General features: G+C 40.9%; 1 protein-coding gene and 1 long non-coding RNA gene across 2 annotated transcripts in view; one reads left to right on the top strand and one right to left on the bottom strand.

Moving 5' to 3' along the window:
- Positions 1–5,980: 5,980 nt before the first annotated feature.
- LOC148223956 (uncharacterized) lies at positions 5,981–9,233 on the bottom strand. The gene is made up of 3 exons (XR_015803170.1): positions 9,095–9,233; positions 7,604–7,705; positions 5,981–6,803 (listed from the first exon to the last, which is right to left on the bottom strand). It is a non-coding gene; the product is annotated as an uncharacterized LOC148223956 (long non-coding RNA).
- A 1,304-nt stretch (positions 9,234–10,537) lies between these two features.
- TLL1 (tolloid like 1) overlaps positions 10,538–23,191 on the top strand; it is a 127,049-nt gene continuing 114,395 nt past the window's right edge. The window contains exon 1 of the mRNA XM_014878551.2: positions 10,538–11,057. Within this exon, the coding sequence (XP_014734037.2) occupies positions 10,796–11,057 (262 nt within the window). The 5' untranslated portion in view covers positions 10,538–10,795. The remainder of the gene's footprint in view (positions 11,058–23,191) is intronic.

The following is a 23,191-nucleotide window of genomic DNA, read 5'->3' as shown; positions in this document are numbered from 1 at the left end:
GGCCCGGGGCGGGGCAGGGGCGGCCCCGGCTCTCACTAGGGGTCGCAGGATGCCAAAAAATCACTGCTCGCTCGGAGGGCAGGGATGCCACCGCACGTCTGAGCCTTACCTCCAATGCCATCGCTTGCAAGCTGGGGAAAACACGCGCGAGGGTCGCGACGGTGCGGTGCCCTCGCTCCGGGTGGTCCTGGTCTCTCGCTAAAACTGAGCTTTGCTCAGGACAAGAGAGTTTGGGCTGGGAAGACGACCCCATCTATTTACCATTAACTACATGTGGTGGTAGTCTGTAAAAAAGGCCTATCGCTGGTACAGGTGAGACTATTTTTGTTTTAGACCTTAACCTGGACATTAACAAGAGGCTTGGTCAGGGAGTGTTTTCTATATTATTCTCATTAAGTGCTTACTGTTGAAAATTAATAATAAATTTTATTTAAAAGTACCGGTCTCTTCTTTCACACTGAATCCTTACTTGTGGTGTTTTATCACTTTAACTACCTGATTAACTCAATTATGTGTACACTGTCTAAAGAACTAATGTAAGCTACTTCAACATGATTCCTTGTAAATGTTCTGATATTAAAATATAATCACAGATTGAGTTTCAGAAGAGAGCTTCCTCATCTTCCTCATTCCTCATCAGTAGTTTGCCACTACTTCATAAACCAAATCGCAGACACATTCCTATATCTTTATTTCCCAAACAGAGATTTTCTTCCTATGGTGACACTGTCGAAGGAAGTTGCAGAAAGAAAAGTAACAAGTGATAACAACCAAAGATCCAAATTTACTGATGGAGACAATTGGCAAACTGATCTGTTCATTAAAGTAATGGAACTTGGACAGGACTAGAGAACTTGTTACAAACACATCAAGCAACTATATTAAAAATCAAATTAAATATGCAAATATAAAAACCTGTATTCAATAGTTTGACATTTGATACCAAAGAAATAATTATTTATAAAGATAAAAATGAACTGACAGTATCAATTTCTATAGAGAGTTGAGTGATGAAGTAATGTGTTTCAGCATACTTGTCACAGGTTACAGGAACAGAATATAGGGAGAAGAAAACAGGTTTAAAAAGGAGGAAGAGTAGTAGCAGGAGAGTTTCTCACAAAATGAAGGCTGTTTGAATCATTTAGAAGTCATGATCTATTGCTTTAATGTAGGTTGTGCAAAGTTTATCTGCAATGTCTGTTCTGCAAACTGCTACTCATGTCACTCATTGAAAAAGAGGATCCATGCAGATACAAATTTGGCTATGGTATACCATTTATATGGTATATACACACATATATATGGGGCTTTTTAGACGTTGGAAATTAAGTGTAGCTTTTATATGGTAAGTGCAGTTCTTTAACAAATAAAATGCACATGCACACGCATACTTAAAAAATAAATCAAAATAAATCTTACCTGTTGTTCAGTTCTACATAACAATAAACAGCAATACAAATGTACACCTTGATTCTTATACTTCGTACTTGGAAGATTCTGAGTTGTTCATATATTTAATGTTTTAAGCCTGTACTCATAAAGTAAGGGCTTCAGTGACTAATCTGACAAGGGCATTCCCGCCAGCACATGAGAAACACAAACCTAGATGTCTGGAGAATGTATAATAAATCCGACTCTTCAGAAAATCCTCAATGCTTTTGCTGTGAGAATGGATTCTATTAAATGCAACACAGAACTGTTGTTGCACAAGTGGTGCCTGGGACTCCTTTCACTCTTCTCTTGGAAAGATAAAAATTTTCTGTAAATATTAGTTCCAGATTCTGGAATTAATTTTGGAAGTGCTTTGGTCTTAGAGTTTAGTTTGTGTCCTTTATATAGAGTAATCATATATATGTGCCCTCAATTGACAATAGCTGTCTCTAGTCAGTCATCTGTGACATCTCTAGTATTGCAAATTATATAGCTTTGAAGTAGGGGGGCAAAAAATGAATTGCAAGAGCTTAATACTCTAATCATGCTGAAGGAAAATTGTGCTAAGACGGCTGCAAGTTAAGCTCAAATTGTAAAATGTGTGTATTCCATATATATGTGTGTAATTACTGTGAAATATGTATTATTTACAGCAAATATTGATTGTGCCTGCACAAAACTATCACCTTAGTGAAGGAAAGGGCATTCAGCTTTATAATACAATATAATCCCTGAATTCTCCAGACAGAGGTTATTAATTATTGCTGTGTGGTGCATCAGTGCCTTTTTTCAAAACAAGCTCTTGCTGGAAAATGTTCTATTGTAGTAAAGAAGAATTGACAATAAGCAGAGTGAAATAATTTTGGATAGGGCTGGATAATGTGGATGCAATTAAGTTAGTTTTGCCATAGACATTTATGATCTTATGACACTGAAGATAAGAAAAAGGTGCCAAGAAAGACACCTTAGGTATATGAGGATTTTTTTTTTTTATAGCTGCACCATAAAATTCAGTGGGTATGTTACTACCTGTATTAATGAGAAATATATGTTAGACAGTGTTGAAAAAGAAGTTCTCTGATGATAGAGAACTGTTATAAGTATTACCACAGCTAAAACAATGTTGATAACTACAGGACAACATTTCTGTCTTTGCTAGTGCTTGTATCATAGTTCCATGCTGCTTCCTGTAAGACAATTGCCGTGCTTCTTCCCGGGTGCTGGTGATAGACCTTATTTATTTTCAGTGAGCCAGAGTTAGAATACATTGTGTCTACGTAGTAACCCAGTTAGGGCAAGGTTCCTCTATTTGCTTTGATTCCTTACCCCCAGTGTCAGTGTTACATGTTTTCTACAGTAAGTGCCAGAGATGTTATAAATGATAAATTACAATGTAAACTAAACCAGAGATTTTTCATCTGAGTGGCACATGGCTCAAAACAGCGACTCCTGTTTGTCAAGGTGCTCAGCTGCTTCGTCTTCTAGAACTGAATGGAAGATCAAAATGCTCAGCAGTCACTCAAGATCAGGCTCATTAGAGGCTTTCTTCTGTCAAAATTCATCCACTGACTCCCAGCTATGCGACAGGATGCTGAATACTGGAGGGTAAGATTAACCCTGTGCACCTAGTCAGGCGAATAACAAATGTCACTTCTGAGTCTAACAGCAACGTTTGTTCCTAGAAGAACAGGTCTGGGAGTAGTAATATCTTTTTTATATTTTATTACGCTTACATTATCTTAGAATTGCCAAAGAAACTATGCTCACCAGTTACCAGTGTCTAGAATTATTACTGATAAGTGACCCTGATCAGCTCTGATACAAGTCAAATGTAAATTTGCTGTCAACTTTGACAAGGAGCAGCATCTTACAAAATTGAGAATTGGATCCTGAATGATTTATCAACTTGTAAACATAAACTGCAAACTTCAAACCAAACAGCTTTTAGCTATTGTTTTTTTTTTTGGGGGGGGGGGCTTGGGGAGGTGTTGGTTTTTTGGGGGTGGGGTGTTGATTTTTTGGTTTGGTTTTTGTTTGTTTGTTTTATGTTAGACAATAAAGTAAACCAAACAAAATCAAGTTGGCAAACATTTAGATGCCTGTTTTTCATCTAGCAACCTCTATCTTCTGAAGAACTGCAAGCTAAGCTCTGCTAAGCTCAAAGCTCATAGACTTTGTTTTTTTTAATTAAGAGAAGGTCGGGATGCCTTCTAATACTTGGAATGCAGTTGTCTTCAGACAAGTGAATATTTAATATGACCTCCTATACTAACCTCCTATACCTACTAGCTTTGAACGTTGCTTCAACTATTAAGCTCTTCTGGCCCTGTGTTTAAATAGCTGTCCACAGCTACTGCACATTGATTTATTGCTTGATGAGGATCAGGGATGCTGAGCAAACACAGAGCAGTTTCTAATTTAAGTTGTGCACCAGTGGTTTTGTTGTTGTTGCTTGATTACTTGTTTCAACATCAGTATATGTTATCAATGTGGTTTTGCTCTCCGCAGCTTTTAGAGGATTAAAAATGGAGAGACTATAACACAAGCCACATTATAAACACAGTTAAGTTGGGTATTAAATATTAAATTCTCTTGACACTCTCTGCTGGTAGATATTGTTTAAGTTGCTTACAGACCTTTGCTTAATTGTGAAGATTTAGTATGGTATTTTCCACGGTAGTGTCAGCTATGAGCTGATTTTCAATTTTAATTTTTTCATCAATATTTTTTTCAGAATGTTACCTTAGATTATCGAGGTATTTGAAACTGAAACATGGGAATATATGAGTTTGATCCTAATAAAAAAATCACAGCAGTATTTTTGGAAAGGCTTCAGTATGCTCAGCTTATAGGAAATGTAATTAAACTTTAAACTAAATAGAATGAATAACCATCCTTATATAAAGAGATATATTCTCTTTTTTCCTGTTAACTTTGGTATGGACTTACACATCACCACAGCCAGCTTGAATAGATGCAGTTTTAGCAGTTCTCTTACCTGAGTGTGCCACCTGCCCATGATAATTTTGAGCTGTGCCTTTCTTGGATCCGTAACTTAATTGAGAAGAAGCTGTAATTTCAGATGCTTAATCCACCTCAGTCATACCTATGGGATGAGGAGGGGAAGGTTGTCTCACTTGAATAGATGGGGAGGAAGAACTGATTTTGCAGCATGGTTGAGCCAGCACAAAGCTCCTGAGAAAGAATGTGGGGTGTGATCAGGAGAAATCAGCAATGGGAATGATAGATGTATTTTGTGCCAACAAAATTTTTCACATAAGGAAACTGTGCCTGAGACGTAACAGAGTGAAGAGGTAGATGGAAGGCAGCAAAAAAGATAAAACTGCCTGAACAGCAATGTAAGGACTGTAGCGAGGACTTTCCCTCTGCAAATGGGAAATGTGGTCAAGGAGAAAGACCAGCTTTGTGGTACACACCTGGAGTAAAGAATAGACAAGAAGGGTGGATGTCAACACAACTAAAAGTTAAATCAGGTAAGAAGACAGAAGAGAAAGATCAACTAGGTACTGGAAATGGAAACAAAACAATGGCAAAAACAACAACAAACGGACCCTGCATAGCTAAAGATGAATCTGAGAGTGAGAAGTCCCAGAACGAGATTAAAGAAAAGTGCAACTAGGGCAGCTGGAACTGGGATGAGAATCAAACACTAGCATAAACGAAACAAGAAAAACAAAAGTGGGATCAGCCAAGACTGAAGAGAGAATGAAGACAGGTTTGAAATAACAAGCTAAGATAAGGCAAAGCACGGATATGGGAAGCAAACAGATGGGAGTGTGCTATTTAAAAGCACCCTCTCCCAAAGTTTGGAAGGGATCCCAAGATTCTCTCTTTTGCCATGAAATCCAGCGGTGAAGAGAGACACATCTTTTCAAATACTGGGCCAAACACAGCATGACATACTCATGTTAACAGGTATTGTTTTGGGGAGCAGAAGACTCAAAGCAGTGGATAAATTATGTAGGTATCATTAATGATGGGGCTGTTGCTGGCAGGAGTCTGGCTGTGTTTATTCTAGAAACAAAGAAGCATTGAAGAAAAAGAATAATGGGAAGACAAGACGTGTCAAAATCTTGAGAGAGCTGAGAGAGATGGAGAGAGCTGGAAGAGTTTGAAATTCATGTCTTAGCTCTTGACTCTGCCAGAGTTCCTTGATAGAGCTGGTTCAAGGCTTTTAAAATACGCTTCTTGATAATTTGCTTCTCATTTTCAGATGCTTGAAAACTCCAGGGTTTGATTAGAGGTAGTTAGTCACTGATTAAAATTACTACAACTGAAAGCAATGGGAACCAGGCCTTGAAGAAATAAGCATTTCTATAGTGCCAAGTGCTGACAGGTCTACAACATATCAAACCAGGTAATCTATAACTGTTTCCCAAATGAAATATTCATATCCTGTCACAATATCCTCTCATCTGAGAGGTGTATTGTGAAACTAAAATAGTTAATATTTTTTGAAGCCCATAAATACTGTAGCAACCAGCTTCATAAAATGCCCATGAGGAAATTAATAACTCTGTATGCAGAATAGGATCTGAACAAATATGTAATGAATAAAGCATGGGGTATGCTTTCAAAAATAAAACAGAAAACATAACATTGAAGGGCTTTTTGTTAATTAAGCACAGAGGTTTGTAGGAAAAAATTGTATGTGAACATGCAACTTTCATAATATATGAGTACATGTAGGAGAGAAGGGAGAAATACGGAGCTGGTGAGCTCACTGCTGTCAAGATCATGGGTGCTTGATTTTTAACTTCAAAAGTTTCATTTTAGTTTATATGGTTCACTCAGTATGGTGTTACAATTGTGTATATGCATGTTTATTACTGTAGACACTATTTGTCATAATGCGCTTTCAGCTTCAGTATTTCCCTACAGAATGACCACCTGGGGAATGTGAAAATACATAAAAATAACTACAGCTGTTTCAGAAGTGCTCTAGGTATCTCGGAGAGAATATGTTTATCAGGAGGTAAAGCAGGTAGGTAACCAGCTTCTGCAGAAGTTCCCTGTTTCAGACTCCTGAAAAGTCCCACAAGTCCTGGCCTCAAGGAGCTGACCCACCATCATCTTCAGCCTTCAAAGCCTTAGGCATGTGCTGAGCTTGATGTTTGTGAATAAGCTCATTGTGTCCACCCACCTAAAACTCCACACTAGATAGAGGCCTAAGCAGCAGACAGATAGCCAAAGAATGAGGAGGAGGTGTGAGCAACGATGTTTCATATGTATTTTTTTTTGGTTCTCTGATTGTGTTTGTCTTTCATACATATTTGTCCTTTTTTTAAAGATGTTTCTGGTTTTGGTTGTTTCGTTTTTTGTGTAGGAAGAGCTGACAAGCATCCAGCTATCTGGATAAAAGAAAAAAAAATATATAAATACCACCACCACTATTAACATAACTACATTTACCATTATCTCTGTCCCTGTAATATACCCACAAATCAAGAAATTTAAAAGAAAAGGGAAAATGGCTTTGTTGTTGCTGTTGTTGTGTTCCTTTGGTTGGTTTCCTTCCAGCTTAAGCATTCTGTCTTCCTGGCTATGTATTCGTTTCTTTGGAAACGGCTGTAGGATGGATTTTTGATTGACTGTGTTGTCAGATGGATTATCAGAGTTGTGAGCTTTTTGGAATGGTAGACATGAATGTGTGATAATGAAAAAATATTTTTTACTTAAAATGTTTCAAAAATTTGCATCATGAAAGGAGCTAGGTTGAATAATTAACAGGTTACTTAGGGAAAAAGTTTTTTTTTAATGTGGAACAGTTTGGTTACTAGGAAAAAATTCTTTTAATATAAAGAATGCTTTTTACTAATATGACTGATGGGAATATTAATAACTAAGCAATGTAGAATAGCTTCTGCAGAGCTGCAATGCATATTTTAAAGAGTAATTCTAATGTGTAGCTGCTCTGGGTTACAAGCAGAAAACAGCTTTTACCCTGACATATACACACATTTGTTACAGCACTCATGTGCCCAGATTTCTGCATGACTCCCATCTAGCATTTCTGAGTTTGTTTCCTGTCTTAGTCAGGGCTCTGCAAGGCCAGCTGTCCCCAAGGCTGTGAGTGCTCGGTGCTGCTCCGCCTGTGCTGGGGATGCTGCGGTCGGGGCAGAATGAGGCTGAAGGTGACGTCAGTGCCTACCTTGCTGGGAGAGTTAATCTCCCGCTGCAGAGGCTCCAATAATCGCCTCACTTGGGAGACTGGCGTGTTGAGGATTGCATGTTGTACATTCCTCTTCTTGGGCTGTAAAGCAATCAGCAAAATCAGTGTTTCTAGGGCTCTGTTGACAAACATGTGCTTGCTAGACTGATTGTTTCTTTTTGGAGTAGAAGTGCAAAGGCACAGAAAGAAAATTAACTTTTTAAAGGTGTGCATATATGAAGCAAGAGCAACCAAAGTAACAAAACCAGGTTGGGGGGGTCCACTTGTTCAAATGAGTATGTAATTAATAACACTGCAAAATAAGCTGCCTCCTTTGCGGACATAAGAAAATACAATAAACCATATTTCAGATTGGTTTCTTTAGCAAAATACAGCCCACCAAACCATGACACTGCAAACAGAGGTAGTCACCAGCCCTGACACTGCTCTGAGGGACTGATAGAAAGGTCTCTGATAACTTCCTTGGAGTCAGTTCTATGTGTCTGCTCATAGAAAGCGTATTGGGGAAAAGGGGAAAAGAGCAGGCCACAAGTTTCTCAGGCTTTTCTTTCATCTGGTATGTGGTGTTTTTGAGGGCTTTATGACACACAGCAAACTGAACTGCTGGGAGAAAGATTGCCTAGTGAAGGCTGCACCTTTTCAGTGGCAGCTACCCATTCCTTGGCTTTCAAGTTTAGAGCAACAAGACTGAGTTAGGAGCAATGTGGTCACAACCTGGATGCCAAAAATATAAGGAAGCGCATGGATGCTTCAAAGACGCTGACGCTACTCGGTGCCAGACTTCTTAATATTGTTAAACTCCTATTAGCTCTGTCTTAACTGACCTTTCCAGTTTTAATGTTATTACCTGCCGGGAGTGCCTATCTATAGCAGCACTAACCCTTCATTTGCAGGACGGCAGGGGTAGATGCAGAGTGCCCGGGTAGACACTATAGGTTTTGTCATTCGAAAGGAAGTTTTGCACCTTGCCCCCACCCGACCCCCGTATTTTGGGGGCAGCTAAGTCTTGACAGCGGCGATAGGAAGCTGTGCCTCCTCCCTCCCTCCCTCCTTCCCTCGATAGCTCGTTAGCAAAGTGTGCCCACCCGGAGTTTGCCTGAGTGCTTTTGGCGTGCCCCCCGCCCCCGCGGCACCTGGAGCGGGCCAAGGGGCGCGCCGCCGGCGCTGCCTGCGCTCCTGGCACGGCCAAGGGAAGGGACCAGGAAATCTCCGGATTTCCACCTCTGCCTCAGAGGGAAGGCTACCGGGAAGTGCTGCGGGGACAGCGAGCCTGTGCGGGCTCGGATGTGAGAGAAAGACGCAGCCACCTCTCCGCGGCAGCTCTTTCAGAAGTCCGTGTTAAATGTGACACCCCGGCGAAATGGGAGCAGAAGAAACACCCCTCTACCCGCCCCTCGTCGTCCCCCCCGCCCTTTTCCATGGAAACTCATAAAAGGAGGAGGAGTAGAGTTTGCTACGGAAAAGTCTCACCTTGGTCTGAAACAGTTTCAGGCGTTTCTGCAGGATCGGAGCTGCCCGTCTCGGGGGAGGGGAGGAGGCAGGCAGGGAGATCTCTAGCTACCTATATATGTATTTTTTTCCCCCCCTCAGCTTGATCTTATTTTATTCCAGCAGCACGTATCTCCACCCCTCCTCCCCCTCCCTCTCCAGGTTGATCGGCTGAAATGAGGCTTTGCGCGCTGATCCCTTCTCGGGCTTTAAAACAAAACCCGGCCCCGCGCAGCCGGCGGCAGCTCGGGGCGCCTCGGCGCTGAAGCGCGGCAGGGCCGGGCGAGGCGAGGCAGGACACCGCGGAGCGGGGCGGTGGCTCCCGCGGAAACTTCGCTTGGAAAATAAACCTCCACCACTTTCCTGGAGATCCACGTGAGAGCAGGAAAGCCGTACTGCAAGATCTCTGCGCTGCTGCTGTATGCTGCAATTTTACTTTTTGTTTGCCTTGATTATTTTTTTTTCTGTTTGTTTGTTGGTTCTTACTTTCATTTTGGAACCGGTTCCCAGCTGCTTGGCTGAACTTCTGGAGACCAGTGGACCTTTTATAATGCCTTCTTCTGTTTTAAACAAACTGTGGGCTCTTAAACTTTCCTCTTTCCCCCTCCCCCTCTCTCCTTAACCCCCATCCTTCAGCTCATGGGGCTAACACTGCAAAGCAGCGGTAGCAGAGGGGGAAATATACAGATACTGATTTATTTTCCTCTCTCCTAAATTGTAGTTAATTCTTCTCATCGTCCTCCCCATCACCCATTTTCTCGAGCTTTTTTGGCTGCCGGGTGTCGATCTGTGCATTGTTTTATCTGATCTCGATCCTTTTGTTTTTGTTGTTTAAATGCCATGCACTGCTTATCTAGAGAGAAAGCTATATGGAGATAGAGGCGTATAGTGAATGCGCGTGTGTTTCCATAAGACATACTATCAAGGGAGCAGATCAGAAGCAGCCCGGATCCTGACCCTGACTGTATGAATAAGTAAGCAGGATGCTGACGACTGTGTGTTAGTTGCCTGTAAGGTTTTCGTAAGTTAAAGGGGGACGGAGGAGGGGGGGACAGGCCAGAGACAGAGCTTAGAGTAAGTGTTTGTGCAGAGGGAGAGCGAAGCTCTGACACTTTGCTCCTTCCAGCATAGCTGCTGCCTCCCATCAGTAGAGCTCCGCGGTTTGTTGTAGTGCACCCCACCTCCCCGCTCCCTCCTCCCCGCTCCCTTCTCTTTCCTTCCTTTTTTTTTTTTTTTTTTTTTTTTTTCTTTTCTTTCCCCTCTTTTCCCCTCTCCCCGAGGTAGTTTGCTGATGTGCAGCCCGGATCCATCTTCTGGCAGCATCAGCGGGACCCCGGTCGGCGGCGCGGCGGTCGGCGGGCGCGCAGCGGGGAGCGGGCTGGGCGCGGAGCGGGACGCGGGCAGCAGCAGCCGCCGCCGCCTCCTCCTCCGCGGGAAGTTTGGCTGGGGTTTGACAGAGGCGAGGGAAAGCCCTGACAGACAGGATCTCCCGGCCTGAGTCCACCCCTGCGCCCACCCACACACCCAGCGACTTTTCCCCGGCGAGGGGGCAGGGGGGGCAGCGACGCTCATGCTCCTCACTCTGTGTCGCACCCGTCTGACTGAGGCTACCTAAGGGAGCACCGTCTCTTGGAAGAGCCTCCAGGTGGAGAAGGAAAAAAATACCAACCTCCCCCAAAACCTATGGTTTCTCCATCCCTTATCCCCCTTTCCCAAGCCGGTGAGGACAGCAGAGCCGGCCGCCTAGTTCACCCTCGCCCTGCTCGCCACCTCTCCGCCCGAGGGAGGATGAAGATGCTTTGCTGGAGGATGGCACTGTGGCTGGCCGGGTGGACTGTCTGCGGGAAGCCTTCGTCCTGCTCTGGCCTTGATTATGACTACACTTACGATTTCACTGAAGAGGATAAAGCCGAGGCGATAGATTATAAGGATCCTTGCAAAGCCGGTAAGTGACTTCCAAGTCTAATGCAGCTCCCCGCCCCCTCCCCAGATGGTGACTTTGTCTCGGCTGTATTTACGCGGGGTGCGTGAGGGGGGAGTCCCGGGCTCACCTGCTCCCTCCCGGGGCAGCTGCGGCGAGCGCAGCCGGAGCCCTACGTCCAGCCCCCTTAACTGGGGAAGGTACCCAGGACCTTTTCTGGGACTTCCACTTACTTCCCTACGGTCTCCGGCTGGGCTGGGAGAGGGGTGCGGCAGCGGGCAGGGCTGGACCGGCCGCCACCGCTCCGCGGTCCCCGAGGCGTCGTGCCGGCCGAGAGCCCTGGGGTCACGGCGCCGCCGGAGCCGGGGAAGTTGCAGCGAGCATTTCGGAGGGGCTCGAAGGTATCGGCCCCGCAGCACCAGGCGGGAATACGGAGCAGCCGGGCCGAGCTCCGCCGGACGGTGGCGGCTTCTCCAGAGGCCCTGCCCGCCCCCGCCGCGGGACCGGGCGCCGCCTCCGCCTCCCTCTCGCCTTCTTCCATCCCAACCTGTCGCTCCCCGGCCGGGCACCCCTCCCCGTGGGCCGGGGCGGGCCCTCGGCTCCGGCCGCCCCGTGGCCGTGGATGCGCTGAGCGCGGCTCCCGAGCGGGAGTGGTGACTGAGTGCCGGGGCTTCAGCCGGGCGAGCCCACGTCCCGCTGCCGGAGCCCGGCTGGGGCTTGCTGCGGGCTGGTGGTCCGCTGCGTGTGCGGTGGTGCCTCCTGCGTGCTCCGTGCCCGACAGATCCCTCTCTACACTGTGCAGGAAGAGTTGAGCTACAGGCTCCTCTCACTTTGTACAGTGGTTTTCTAGAACGTTTATCCTACTGATTTAGGGCTTCAGACTTTAATGCTAGATACAATTCTTCACCCGTCAAAGTTATCAGTAACAAAAACTGACCTTAGGAGCCGGGTTCACTGGTATTTCAGCAGACAAGTGTATCTCGGTGATGATTTTTTTATCCTCCCCAAGGTATTATCAACAACAGTGGTTGTCCATTCCCAACAGCTCTATTGTCAAACAAGTGCTTAAGTTTTCTAGCAGCCTCCTTTTCATTAATTAGTTATTTTATATTCTGAAAACTAGTTCAGCCAAAGGTTGTGTTCTCTATATCTGTGTGGTTTTCTTTAATTTATTGAAGAGAATGTCGTGTGCATATGCCAAATATGCAGACACTTTGTTTTTCTAGTCACAAAAATATTTTGTTACTAAGTGTGAATTGTTAGGTCTGACTTGCTTACAACTGAAGAATGTTCAAGTTCAAAAAGAACAGAAGCAACTGCAAACAAAACATTATTTTTTTCTCAATTAGTACTCACAAATAAGTAACTGGTCATTGTTAACCTGAACTTTTTTCTTCTGGTCTGTAATTCTTTAAGAAGGTTCACATGCATCATTTTATATAAGGAGAAATTTACTCTCAGTTTGCTGTGGGATTCTTGTTTCATAGTGGGAATAATTAGCAATTATAATTCATGATACTTAGTGTTTTGAGGTTATGCATGAGAGAAAGACAACAGTAGGAGACTGCAATTTGATCTGCATTGCCAATTCTCTGCCATCACTTTGTTTTGCCTGGAGAAAGAAGCATTTGTTTGGAAAATTTGGCCCACGGAAACATTTTATTGAAGTTCTTATTTGTGCTGCTTCACAAGTATAGGGAGCTTAGGTACTACAGGGACGTGAGATGGGTAGGTGTATGAAGAGTTACCTGTGTGTAGGTCCTCTTAGTCTTAAAAGCTGTCACTTTGAGGTTCTCTATCCAGTAAAAAAAAATTTTTTTCTTCACTTCTTAGTGCGTGGTACCTCTTCAGAAGTAAAAATGCACCTCACTGCTGCACACAGGGTGTGTACCACATACGCATAATTTTTAATAAAAACTTGAAAACTATATACCAATGAAACTGATCCTCCAAGAGTATTTCCCAATTTACTTTTCCTGCTAGACCTTCCTTAAAGGCTCCATTAATCTCAGCCTTTAAAGTACTGGTGCCTGATCAAAGACGCTGGGAGTAGCGGGTGCTCAGCCTCTTTTAGCAGCATAGCCCAAGTGTGTGTTCTCCCTAGGTCAGCTCTTATCGTCTGGGGTGGGTTTTGGACTCCCAGGAGTAAATTTACTGATCTCTGCCATTAGGATGGGTTCCACAGTGAGGCCCTATATAGGGACAAAGCCAGGCTTCACACTCGGGGGTGTGAGACGTTCACACTCAAATTTTTGTGTCACTCTATGCACAGGGTAACAGGATAAAATAAGAGAATTCTTACTGAGATAAAGCTCAAGGTATGCACGCTTTGTAGATATAATTAACACCTGCTTTTACTGCATCTTGAGGGCCTGCAGCTGAGGCTGTAAAAGTGCCTTTTTTTTTTTTAAGCTGTTCAGGCTGGTCAGGTCAGTCAGTGTTCTCCTAGGAACCAGATATAAGTGAATTTCTGCAACTTAGGAAACACCTGAAGTCATTTATAGTTTCACCTAGTGACATGCTTCAAAAACTCCAGTGATACCGGTGCAAATTTTAGACGTGCTAGAAAAATTTGACCTACCCATAAATATGCTGATGCAAGACTGTTTCACCTGTATTTTAGAAGTTATTTGCATTCAAATTTTCTCCAGTGAGTAGTGCTTGCTGCTTTGTTTTTTACTGCATAGATGACGTTTGTAATCTTGTGACAGAAAGCACTGTACATGAGGCATCAGATCCATAGTTAGATGAAGTTGTAATTCTGTATCTCTTCATAGATACCTACCTCTGTTGAATTAATGTCAGTAGGTCCCTTTCTCCCTGTTTTTTTTGTGAAAAAACTGAAGAAATTTACCAGAAACATGATGTGACAGCCTCTGAGGGGTTATTTATGGGTATTCTGTGGGATTTTTTTTATGGGTACTACATGTGTGTTTCAACATTTCCATGAGGAAGAGATCATTTTAGTGAACGTACCTAGAATCACACTGCTGCTTTGACTTAAAGTTCCCAGCAGGAGCAGCACAGTGTGGGATGCTATAGAGGCTGAAAAGTACATTTTCTTACAGTATTTCCAGCTTTGTGAAAAATCCACAGATAACAGGAGTCTGTCAGATGCCCTGTAGAGCTAGGAGGTGTTTCTGGAACTGATGTTGCCATTTGCATCTAAAACAGCAGCTCTTTTATGCAACAACCCCAAAGTACAGTCTCAGCAGTGAAGCCAGTACATTGGGAGCCTTGGAGCTTCAGGGAAGAGAAGGGCCTGGAGAAATGTTGTGATGCCGTTAGGGAGATGACCACTGGAAGGAAGCTGTTGACATTGTGCCTTGATGAGCTGTGTGGTTTCCCATGGGTTTGTCTGCAGACCTTTAACCTGTGTGTGAATTTTGGGTCATGCTACTCCTCCTTATGACAAGAATCCTGGCACACTGTAACAGTGGGATGTGATCTAACACAGTTTCTGTGCTTCTGATGTCTCGGATATTTCCTTGTGTCTCTCTGCAGGATATTGCCCTCAGTGTTTACCTTTGTGAGTTCAAGTGTAAGGCATTCTTAGTTCATCTTCAAGATCGAATTTGCCAGAAGATGTGAGACTGGGAATGCCATACTCAAAATCTAAGGACATCGATCAGCATTTGTATAATCAGATATCGCTCCAAAGAAGAAAATGCTGAGTTAGATTTCAAGGGGCATCATCAGACTTTTCAGAGTGCAGCCTGCACCTACATTTATCTGTGGATTCCTGAAGTTTTTCCCTTTTTTCCATTCTTACCACAGTTTATGACTTATTCAGGATATCTGCTAAGAAACATAGAGAGTGAGATGGCTTGAAAAATCATTTCCCATCCTGTAATACTTGTTCATAGCCTGGACTTAGTTGATGTTCAAGGTTTTTTGAAGGCTTTGTTTTGTTTTCTCAACAGCTTTGTTTTCCTAAAACAAAACAAAGCAAATAAAAAAAGAGGGTGTACTCTGGTGTGGTCTTCCAATTAAAATACCATGAACTGTGGGAAATTAGGCAAGAAGTCTTAGTTTTTTTGTATAGCCAGAGTGCTGTTTCAGCCTCTGGACAGCTGACTGTCTTCAGATAAGTCTCTTTTAGCACTTCTTTTGTGAGGTATTTAACTTCCTAAAACAAATGTTAAAGGTTTGGGGAATAAGCTTGAAGCTGACTTCCTTGCGTTATTATTTTTCTCTTTTGTGGATCTGCTTTTTGTTGGTTTTCTTTTTTTTTTTTTTTTACGAGAAATTTTGTCTTGCACTAGGGGAAATTCTCCCAAGGAAAACGTCACTGAAACTTTTACAGTTTTCACTGCAGTTAGTTTGGATTACTCCCCCTGCCAAAACCCAGTTAATTGGGATTTTTTTCCTTTCAAATGATGCATGAATTGCTTTTATTTTTTTCTCCTCAGTGAAGCCAGATAAAAGTGTCAAAAAAAGTTGAATTTAAATTTGCAGCTTTATACCTTGAAAGTTCGTTAGCATGCAGTTGTTAGACTAAGAAAAATTCTATATATATGAATGCCTGCCTGCTTGAGAATTAGAGAAACTTAAGACAGACTATCCTCACATGTCCATTTCTTCCTCCTGTGAGAATCTAAGGAACTTGTTTGTATACTTTGCACCTTTATAAATAATAATAATAAAAAAAGTTTGGATTGTCCGCAGCAGGGAAATTAGTATTTCCCACATCGTCAAATCTAGTAATATATTTTGTTTGTAAAATAGCTGAACAGGAAAGATTGATGGTAAATGTTGAGTGCAATTACTATGCAATGTTATCTGTAACTGCAGTCTAACTATTGTTTCCTGATGTTGTAGCAGCAGCTTTCGATACTGCTACATTTTTTATTTTAGCTTCCCTCTTGGCCTCTGGGACGTGTGCTCAGTTGTAAGCATTCTAATTGCATTCTGGTAATAGGAAAATTCTTAAAACCTCTGATTATATATTTTGAATCTGTTGCATGATTTAGGTGATCAAGATGTTTCATATTTATAGTTCAGTCATGTAGTAGACTCTTAAAGCTATATTGTGCAGTTTGTACTAATATAGCGGTTGTGCTGCTAATATCACTTTCCAGATTGACAGAACTGTGACTGTTCATGTAGCAAATGCATAGTGTAGGCAGCTGAAACAGAAACAAGCTTTTCTGAATGCTCTTCCCAGCTTGGTTTCCATCCTGATGTGGATAAACTTATAGGGTAAATAAGACTACTGGCAAATGTAGCTCTTAAATATTTTTCTCCCCAAAATTCTCCACCATTGCTTTGTCTTTTATGCCCTTAAGTGTGGTATCTCAACACCTTTGAAACAGATTTGTGAGAACATAAAGTTCCTCAGCTTCATTGAAAAGATTAATTCAATATAAAACTCTGGGAAAACGACATTAAATGAATATGTTTTATGTTCCAACTTTGTGAATATCCTTCCACCCCAAAGGCTCAATTTTATGTGCAGACCACTTTCCATAGGCGTCTGTTTCTGAATATATGTCCGGTGTGTCAAACTGCAAGGAGCAGTATTACATCACTGCAAAATGAGTCTAATTGACAAATCTAATTGAGCTTGGAATCAAGTCCCCAAGGCAAACTCTGAAACATTCACCACACCTGGATGTCTGCCTTATGTCATTCTGATTGCCCCTCTGGACAATAGGGTTGATAGGCTTATGACATAATTTCATTCACTTCTTTTTGGAGAGAAAGTCATGTCTGTGGTGCATGGTAGTGACAGAAGGTCTGTAAAATGGACGAGCTGTAAGATTGGAGAGTCAACTTCTGGTTTTCACAAGCACAATGGACATTGTGGAGAAGGAAGACTTCTTTTTTGCCTTCTTGGATGCAGTATCGTAGTCTAAATTTTATAACAGTGAATAAACAAGGGAAGAAATCTAGTCTTTGTTTAGACAAGATGTATTTTTCCTTAAACTGAAATAGCTTTTTATAGTCTGGCTTTCAACTTAGGAGAAATATTATGGTATATATTCTTTGTTTTTAATATGTATCTGTAGAAAAGATATATTGGAAGAGCAGTATTACAGAACAAAACTAAATTTTGGCCTTTCAAAGCTTTCAGTTGGATGAGCAGCATTTCATAGGGTTTTTCACACTTTTCTCAGCCTCTTTAAGATCTTTCTAATCTACTTGTTTCAGTCATTACTGAATACAGTCCATACCCTTCATTCTTAACCAGAAGCTGCCTCTCTCCACTTCCTTACTACATCTCTTCAGAGCAACAGGACTGAAAGTGTGACTAGAGAAATCTTTGTGTATTTTTAGTTCTGTCTTGTCAGGATGTTTTTCTTGGCTGAGAGCTAATGGCCAATCTGTTAATGTGCTTTAATGCATATTCATCCTTGTGTCTGCTGTGTATCTTCTTTTCCTATAATTTCTTTCATTGTTACTATGGCAAGTTTCCTTGCTTCTGGATTCCCCCTCCACTGAATGCACTTTTTACTTGCTTTTCAGCTTTTGCCTGTGCTGCCTGACCAGTCTTCTGCTCCTCCCTGTTTTCCTCCCTCAATGTATTATTCTCTTGCTTACAATTATCAGTTATTCCCTCCAAATATAACTTCTAGCTCATCACCAGGCTTTCTGTAAGATTGTCTTCTAGTGCTTTGATAGCTCTGTAGCAAAGAAACCAAGCACCTGTGCTCACAGCTGGAAATGAGGAGGAGGAGGAAGACGAGTGGGCTGTGTGTGACCAGCATGTTCTCATGCTGGATGCTCAGTGGGCTGCAATGATCTGTGAAGCACTGCATAGCCAATCCTCAAATATCCAGCTACAAATGTTTATACAGAGCACATACACAAACCTTCTTTCTCTGTTGGACTCCCATACCTAAATATCGAGATTTGATGTGAAGACAGTCCCTCGCTGATCAACAGGAACAGGAGTACTCTAAGTACTTGAAGTGCAAAGGTTGTATAAATAGTTCTGCAGCAGAACAGGTTGAGCTGGGAAGTGTGAAGGTGGAGGCTGTGCTGTGGACGTGTGTATAGTGTCTGTGTGCGACCCATGTGAGTGACTGCTCCTGCAGACTCTTACAGAGGCAGCTCCCACTCAGACAGATACTCTCAGATGGCTTTTTGGGGGCAGTTTTGTCCAAGTAATGGTCTGCAAGTGCAAATGCTGAGTGACTATAAGTGAGAATCAGATGTTTGAAAATATTTGAGCATAATCAGATAGCTCTTAGAGAGCATTAATGCTCCAAAATGTAGGTTTGTGGGTTTTCTCTTCAATATTACAAAACAGAGATTGTCAGGACCAAAATTCCAAAAAATCAATATTATTCTAAAATAACTCCTAATTTTTTCTTGAGGTGTGTGAAATACAATGCCTAATAGGATATGCAGTGTTTATTAAACCAATTTCTTTGCTATATATACTTTAATGATAAAAAGGCCCATCAATAATTGACTAGAATTGATTTTTTAAATGTTTTCCTTCATTTTGATGGTTATAAGTGATTCCTGATCAGGAAATAATCAGCAAAGTCAGGACACGAAATTGCAAAGGAAGGACGTTTATTTTAAAATTAATTTTCAGTGCATTTAAATTGACTTTGGAAGTTTTCTCTCTTGCTCTCCTCATGAATTTCATGTCTTTTCCTACAGAAACTGAATGACAGAGACACATTGCTGCATTTGAAAGGTGCCAGTACCTCTCCAGCCACATTGTGATTCTTGGATATTGTAAAATGTATGGTGGAATTTAAGTATCAGCTGTTATAAGAAGTGAGGGGACAAGGACATCAGCTGGGGAGGTTGTATCAAAATAGCTGCACAGATGAGTTACATTCTTCTCATGCTGGTAGCAGCAGTTTAATATATTCCTAATAACAAGTTTAATTGTTATTAAACAAAAACAATTCCATTTTATTGGTGTCTGATGTTTTAATAGGTGCTAGTTAGGCATGTTCTTGCTTTCATGGGTCTTGTGGCACTAAAGACCTTCAACACTTTTCCCCTTTCCCAAAAGTGTATAAAGAATTTTGCTTAGGGCACGGTGATTGTCCAAAGAGAGGCCAAAAGGCAGAACTTCTGATGTTTCCGGATGATTTATTCAGATAAGCAAAGAAAATAATTTCAGATGGTTCTTATATAATATCAAGATTTATTTCAACAGTTTACTTGCAGAGTGAATTATATTTGCTTTCATGAAGAATAGTTTTAGAACAACTCTGCGGGTGTGAGAATATGACGATGAACTGCCCAATTTCTCCATCTGGTAAAATGTCCTTATATTTATAACAAATTTGCATACATCTTCTTTTTCACTTGCACTTGCTTTTTTCCCTTACTCAACATTACTCTTACAATCATGCTCTTACTTCAGCTTTATTTGTAGGTGGGTTATGCCATACTACTTTACAACTGTTTCCATTCTTATAATTCTGTACTTCATCCCTTGTATAAATGTACAGGCAAATGGGTAAATTAGGTATTTTGTGTTTGGGCAATCTGCTTAGCCCTTTTCAAATGAAGAGTGTAGTGTGTTTCCATGAAAAATTGCCCGCACCATGTTGAATGGCATGTTACCCACTTTTTATGATCTTCATTTAATTACCAGGATCTTTGATAAGTCCATCAGCTCATCCTTTTGTCATAAGATGAACTATTCAGTGTTTAACTGTGGAACTCTTCAAGACTATTGATTCAGGACTGAATTGTGGAATCTTTTTTTCTGTTGTTACTGATATGCCATAATTGCATTGTGTTCTGGTAACTTACAGAGATTAATCTTTTATGCTTGAAAAATAAATTGTTAAAGAAAAACCCACAATAAACCCTTAGACAAAAAATATTAATTCAGCCTATAAATCGCTAAGGAACTAGGTTTGCATGGGTATATAATTCCCTCAAGGTTACATTATTGGAAAAAACTGTTTAATGAAAACAGGGTAAGAAGATGTTAGCAAAGAGAAAATGAAAGAGAAGAAACATGATAAACATGAACAGTTTCAGAAATTATACAAGAAGATAAAATAGAAGATACTTGTTTCTACTTCTGTTAGTCTGTTAAATTCTGAAGTGGAAAATTCAGAACAGAGACTAGAAGATGTCAGGATTTTACGCTACTTTTTTTTACACTGAAATCTGCTAAAGGATTCCACAGAGTCAGTATTTGGATATGACATTTACATAGGTAGCAGAGGTATCTGGAGGGCTGATATTTAGTAATGGTTAACAGTAATGATTTTCAAGTGGATGTATACCTCAGGCTTCAGAGTTCAAGTCAGTATTTAGTAGCTTGAAACAAGGGTGAGCCCCAATATGTGGCAAGATTATGCCTGTCTATCTATTACAAATTCTTGGTTTTTTTCTGTGAAGCAGCTGGTGATGACTGCTGTCAAAGACAGGACCTTGGATATGATCCAGTGTTGCAGTTCCTTTGTTCCTCAGCCTTCCCTAAGTGCTATTTCAAAAACTCATGTCTTGTAGCATGCCTAAATGATAAATGTAATATAGCTATTTTGGGACGTGAATGAATTTCAAAGCTCAATTATCACTGTAAACACATTGACCAACTATAGTTGATGAAGAGGAATGTATGCAAGCATACAAGAAGAAAACTGCATTTACCTGTTTATAGATTGTCAGTATGTGTCCAATGGAGCACTTGTACACATTTATCTGCAAACCACATGTATGCACATGCTCACCTGACTACCTAAGGAGCTACTATTGAAGCATAGATAATATAGAAGTATCTATAGAGGCTCTTTAAAGTAATGTGTACAGATTGTGTGGATGCTTTTCTTCTTTTTGCTTTTCCCCCACTTATAAATGCCAAGGTAACTTGTGTGTAAATCTGACCTAGAGGCCATTGGACTCACTGGGAGTGTTTCCAGTTACTTTAAAGATAATGTTTATAGGTGAATAAGCAATAAGCAGAGCTGACTAATTTACTTCTGTGTACTTGGGCTATGGCTTACTTGTATGCATGTGCTCACATGCTTGCAGGCACATCAATGAAGGCAGTTGGATTTTTGCCCCAGCTTCTGTAGTTGTCATCACTAACACAAGAGTATAATGAAATCTTGCATTCAGTGACCTTGTGATTACAGGTTCTTTCTTGCTGGACTGGGGTGTGAAAAAAATCCAGCAGCTTGAAGAGCATCTGATTTTCTCTTTTTCTCTCCTTATGAGAAGCCTCAGGATAAGATCAGATTTTGATTACTGCAACAATTTCTCAACCTTTAGAGATAGGTTTCTTCTTGTCATAGCTGAATAATCTATTAATTGGGCGATCTGATAAATAGCTAAAGATGCTGATGAACATGAAGGTTGCAGTTGTATATACAGTTCCTTATCTGAATAATTTCAAGAAATGTAAAGTCAAAGATAGTAAGCCATTTGTTGCAATATACAGCAGGCATGTGAAACCGGTGTCAATCATGTACCATTAGGTAAAGTTTGACAAGCCCTGAAAGTTTCTTCAGTGATTTGTAATGTCCTCAAATTAACATATTTTCTAATGCAGAGGGGGCTAGTAGCTAAAGCAATCTTGGGAAACTAGGAGGAACAGGTGCACTAATATCCTCATTTATTTAGTAAATTGAAGAGTTAGTTAATGGCAAAATAAGAAGGGAGCAGAAAGTATTTTTTTCCCCCCACAGCTATATGCAGTTTGGATGGATTGGAAAAGCTCTAGATTGCTGTATAGAACTAAATAACCTTACAACATAGCCTAACTCTGTGCAAATCTTCCATTTAACCACATAGTTTGTTACTTTTGTGTTTTGAAAACTTCTGTTTTCTTTCTGATATTGTTTCTTCAGTGCATAGAACTTAAATCATGGCCAGAGTCAGAACTGCAGGTGATAAGTGAGTCTAGGTTTGACTGAGGATTCTTGTTGAAGAAAGTTCTTGGCTTTAGTTACGGAGTTTTCTGGATTTACTTGGTAAGGGAAAGAAGTAGGAGAAAAATCTTTCAATTTCATAAGAAGATTCACCTTCTACAGTTTTTTTATCCTTTGATCACTAAATTGCAGGAGAGGTAGAGAGCAGAGAGTTTAGGAGAGGGGTTTCCTCTTTCTTTTTCAGTTTTTTATCTGCATTCTTAAGGATGAAACCCTTTAATGCATGAAATGCAGGTGAAAGTACAGAAACCTAAACCAAGCTTTTTGGATGTTTTCATTCATAATACCTTTAATTTGGAAAAAGCTGAATTAAATATGAATTGTAGTGCTGATGGATCACAGTCAGTGTGTCTACAGAAGTGAAGCATGAGTAGAGAGAATTTATAACATACGCTTCCTTTTGCGTTATGGAAGAGAGCCAAAGACAAAGATGTCTCCTAGATCAGTAACATGTTTATGGAGATATGCAGATCTTTTAGCTGAAGCTAAAATGTTAGAGAGAAATGCAAGCTATTCTGTGGTGCTTTAAATCAAAAATGTGGAGAGTCAGCTAAAGTCATGACAATCTTTATCAACTTGGACAAAATTAATTTTTATTGGCTATTTTTTTGGATTTTTAATAATGTGTCTTAGATTTATTTGGTGTATGGTATAGCATTCCATCACATATTATGTATTTTACTGATTCATTGATCTAGACATTCTAGGTTCAAGTTTGTTAAGAAATCAAATAATTTTCTGACTTGCTTACACTTATAATCAAGTCTTTCCAATTATTTTATCTTTCCTAATTATGAACAAGGTCAGACTAAATAACAGCCATAAGGAAAAATAATCAACAAAAAAAGCACGTAAATAGTAATCCTTCATTCTAACTACACAATCTTATAGAAGAAGAATAAGTATTTGACCCTTGGTTTCTGTTCACATAATCTGGCTTGACTTCACTGACCTAAAATATCTTAGGTTTTATCAGTGGAGAAATGTTTTTCTCCTTCCAACGAGCAGATGATGTGTCATCAAAATCAGCAAAGACCTAGATAAGATTTTGGATCCACTAGCAAATGCTAATGAAAAAAGTTAACATTACCATTCTTTGTGTGATTCCTCAATTGTGATTCCTTTTATGTTGTACTGGTATGGAAATAAACCCTTTGTACAATGTCCATTGGAAAGGAGCATGTGTAAGATTTGCTCCTGCACTAATGGAGCTACAGGGATTCCTTGCCCCCCAGGGCACAGCCAAACATACACTGCATCTTTCCTTCTTGCCCTCTTCAGAATCACTTCTGG

The sequence above is a fragment of the Sturnus vulgaris genome, chromosome 4, assembly GCF_052056855.1.
Source record: "Sturnus vulgaris isolate bStuVul1 chromosome 4, bStuVul1.hap1, whole genome shotgun sequence".
Classification (NCBI taxonomy): Eukaryota; Metazoa; Chordata; class Aves; order Passeriformes; family Sturnidae; genus Sturnus; species Sturnus vulgaris.
The sequence above is the reverse complement of the archived record's forward strand: the minus strand, read 5'-3'. Positions and strand labels throughout refer to the sequence as shown.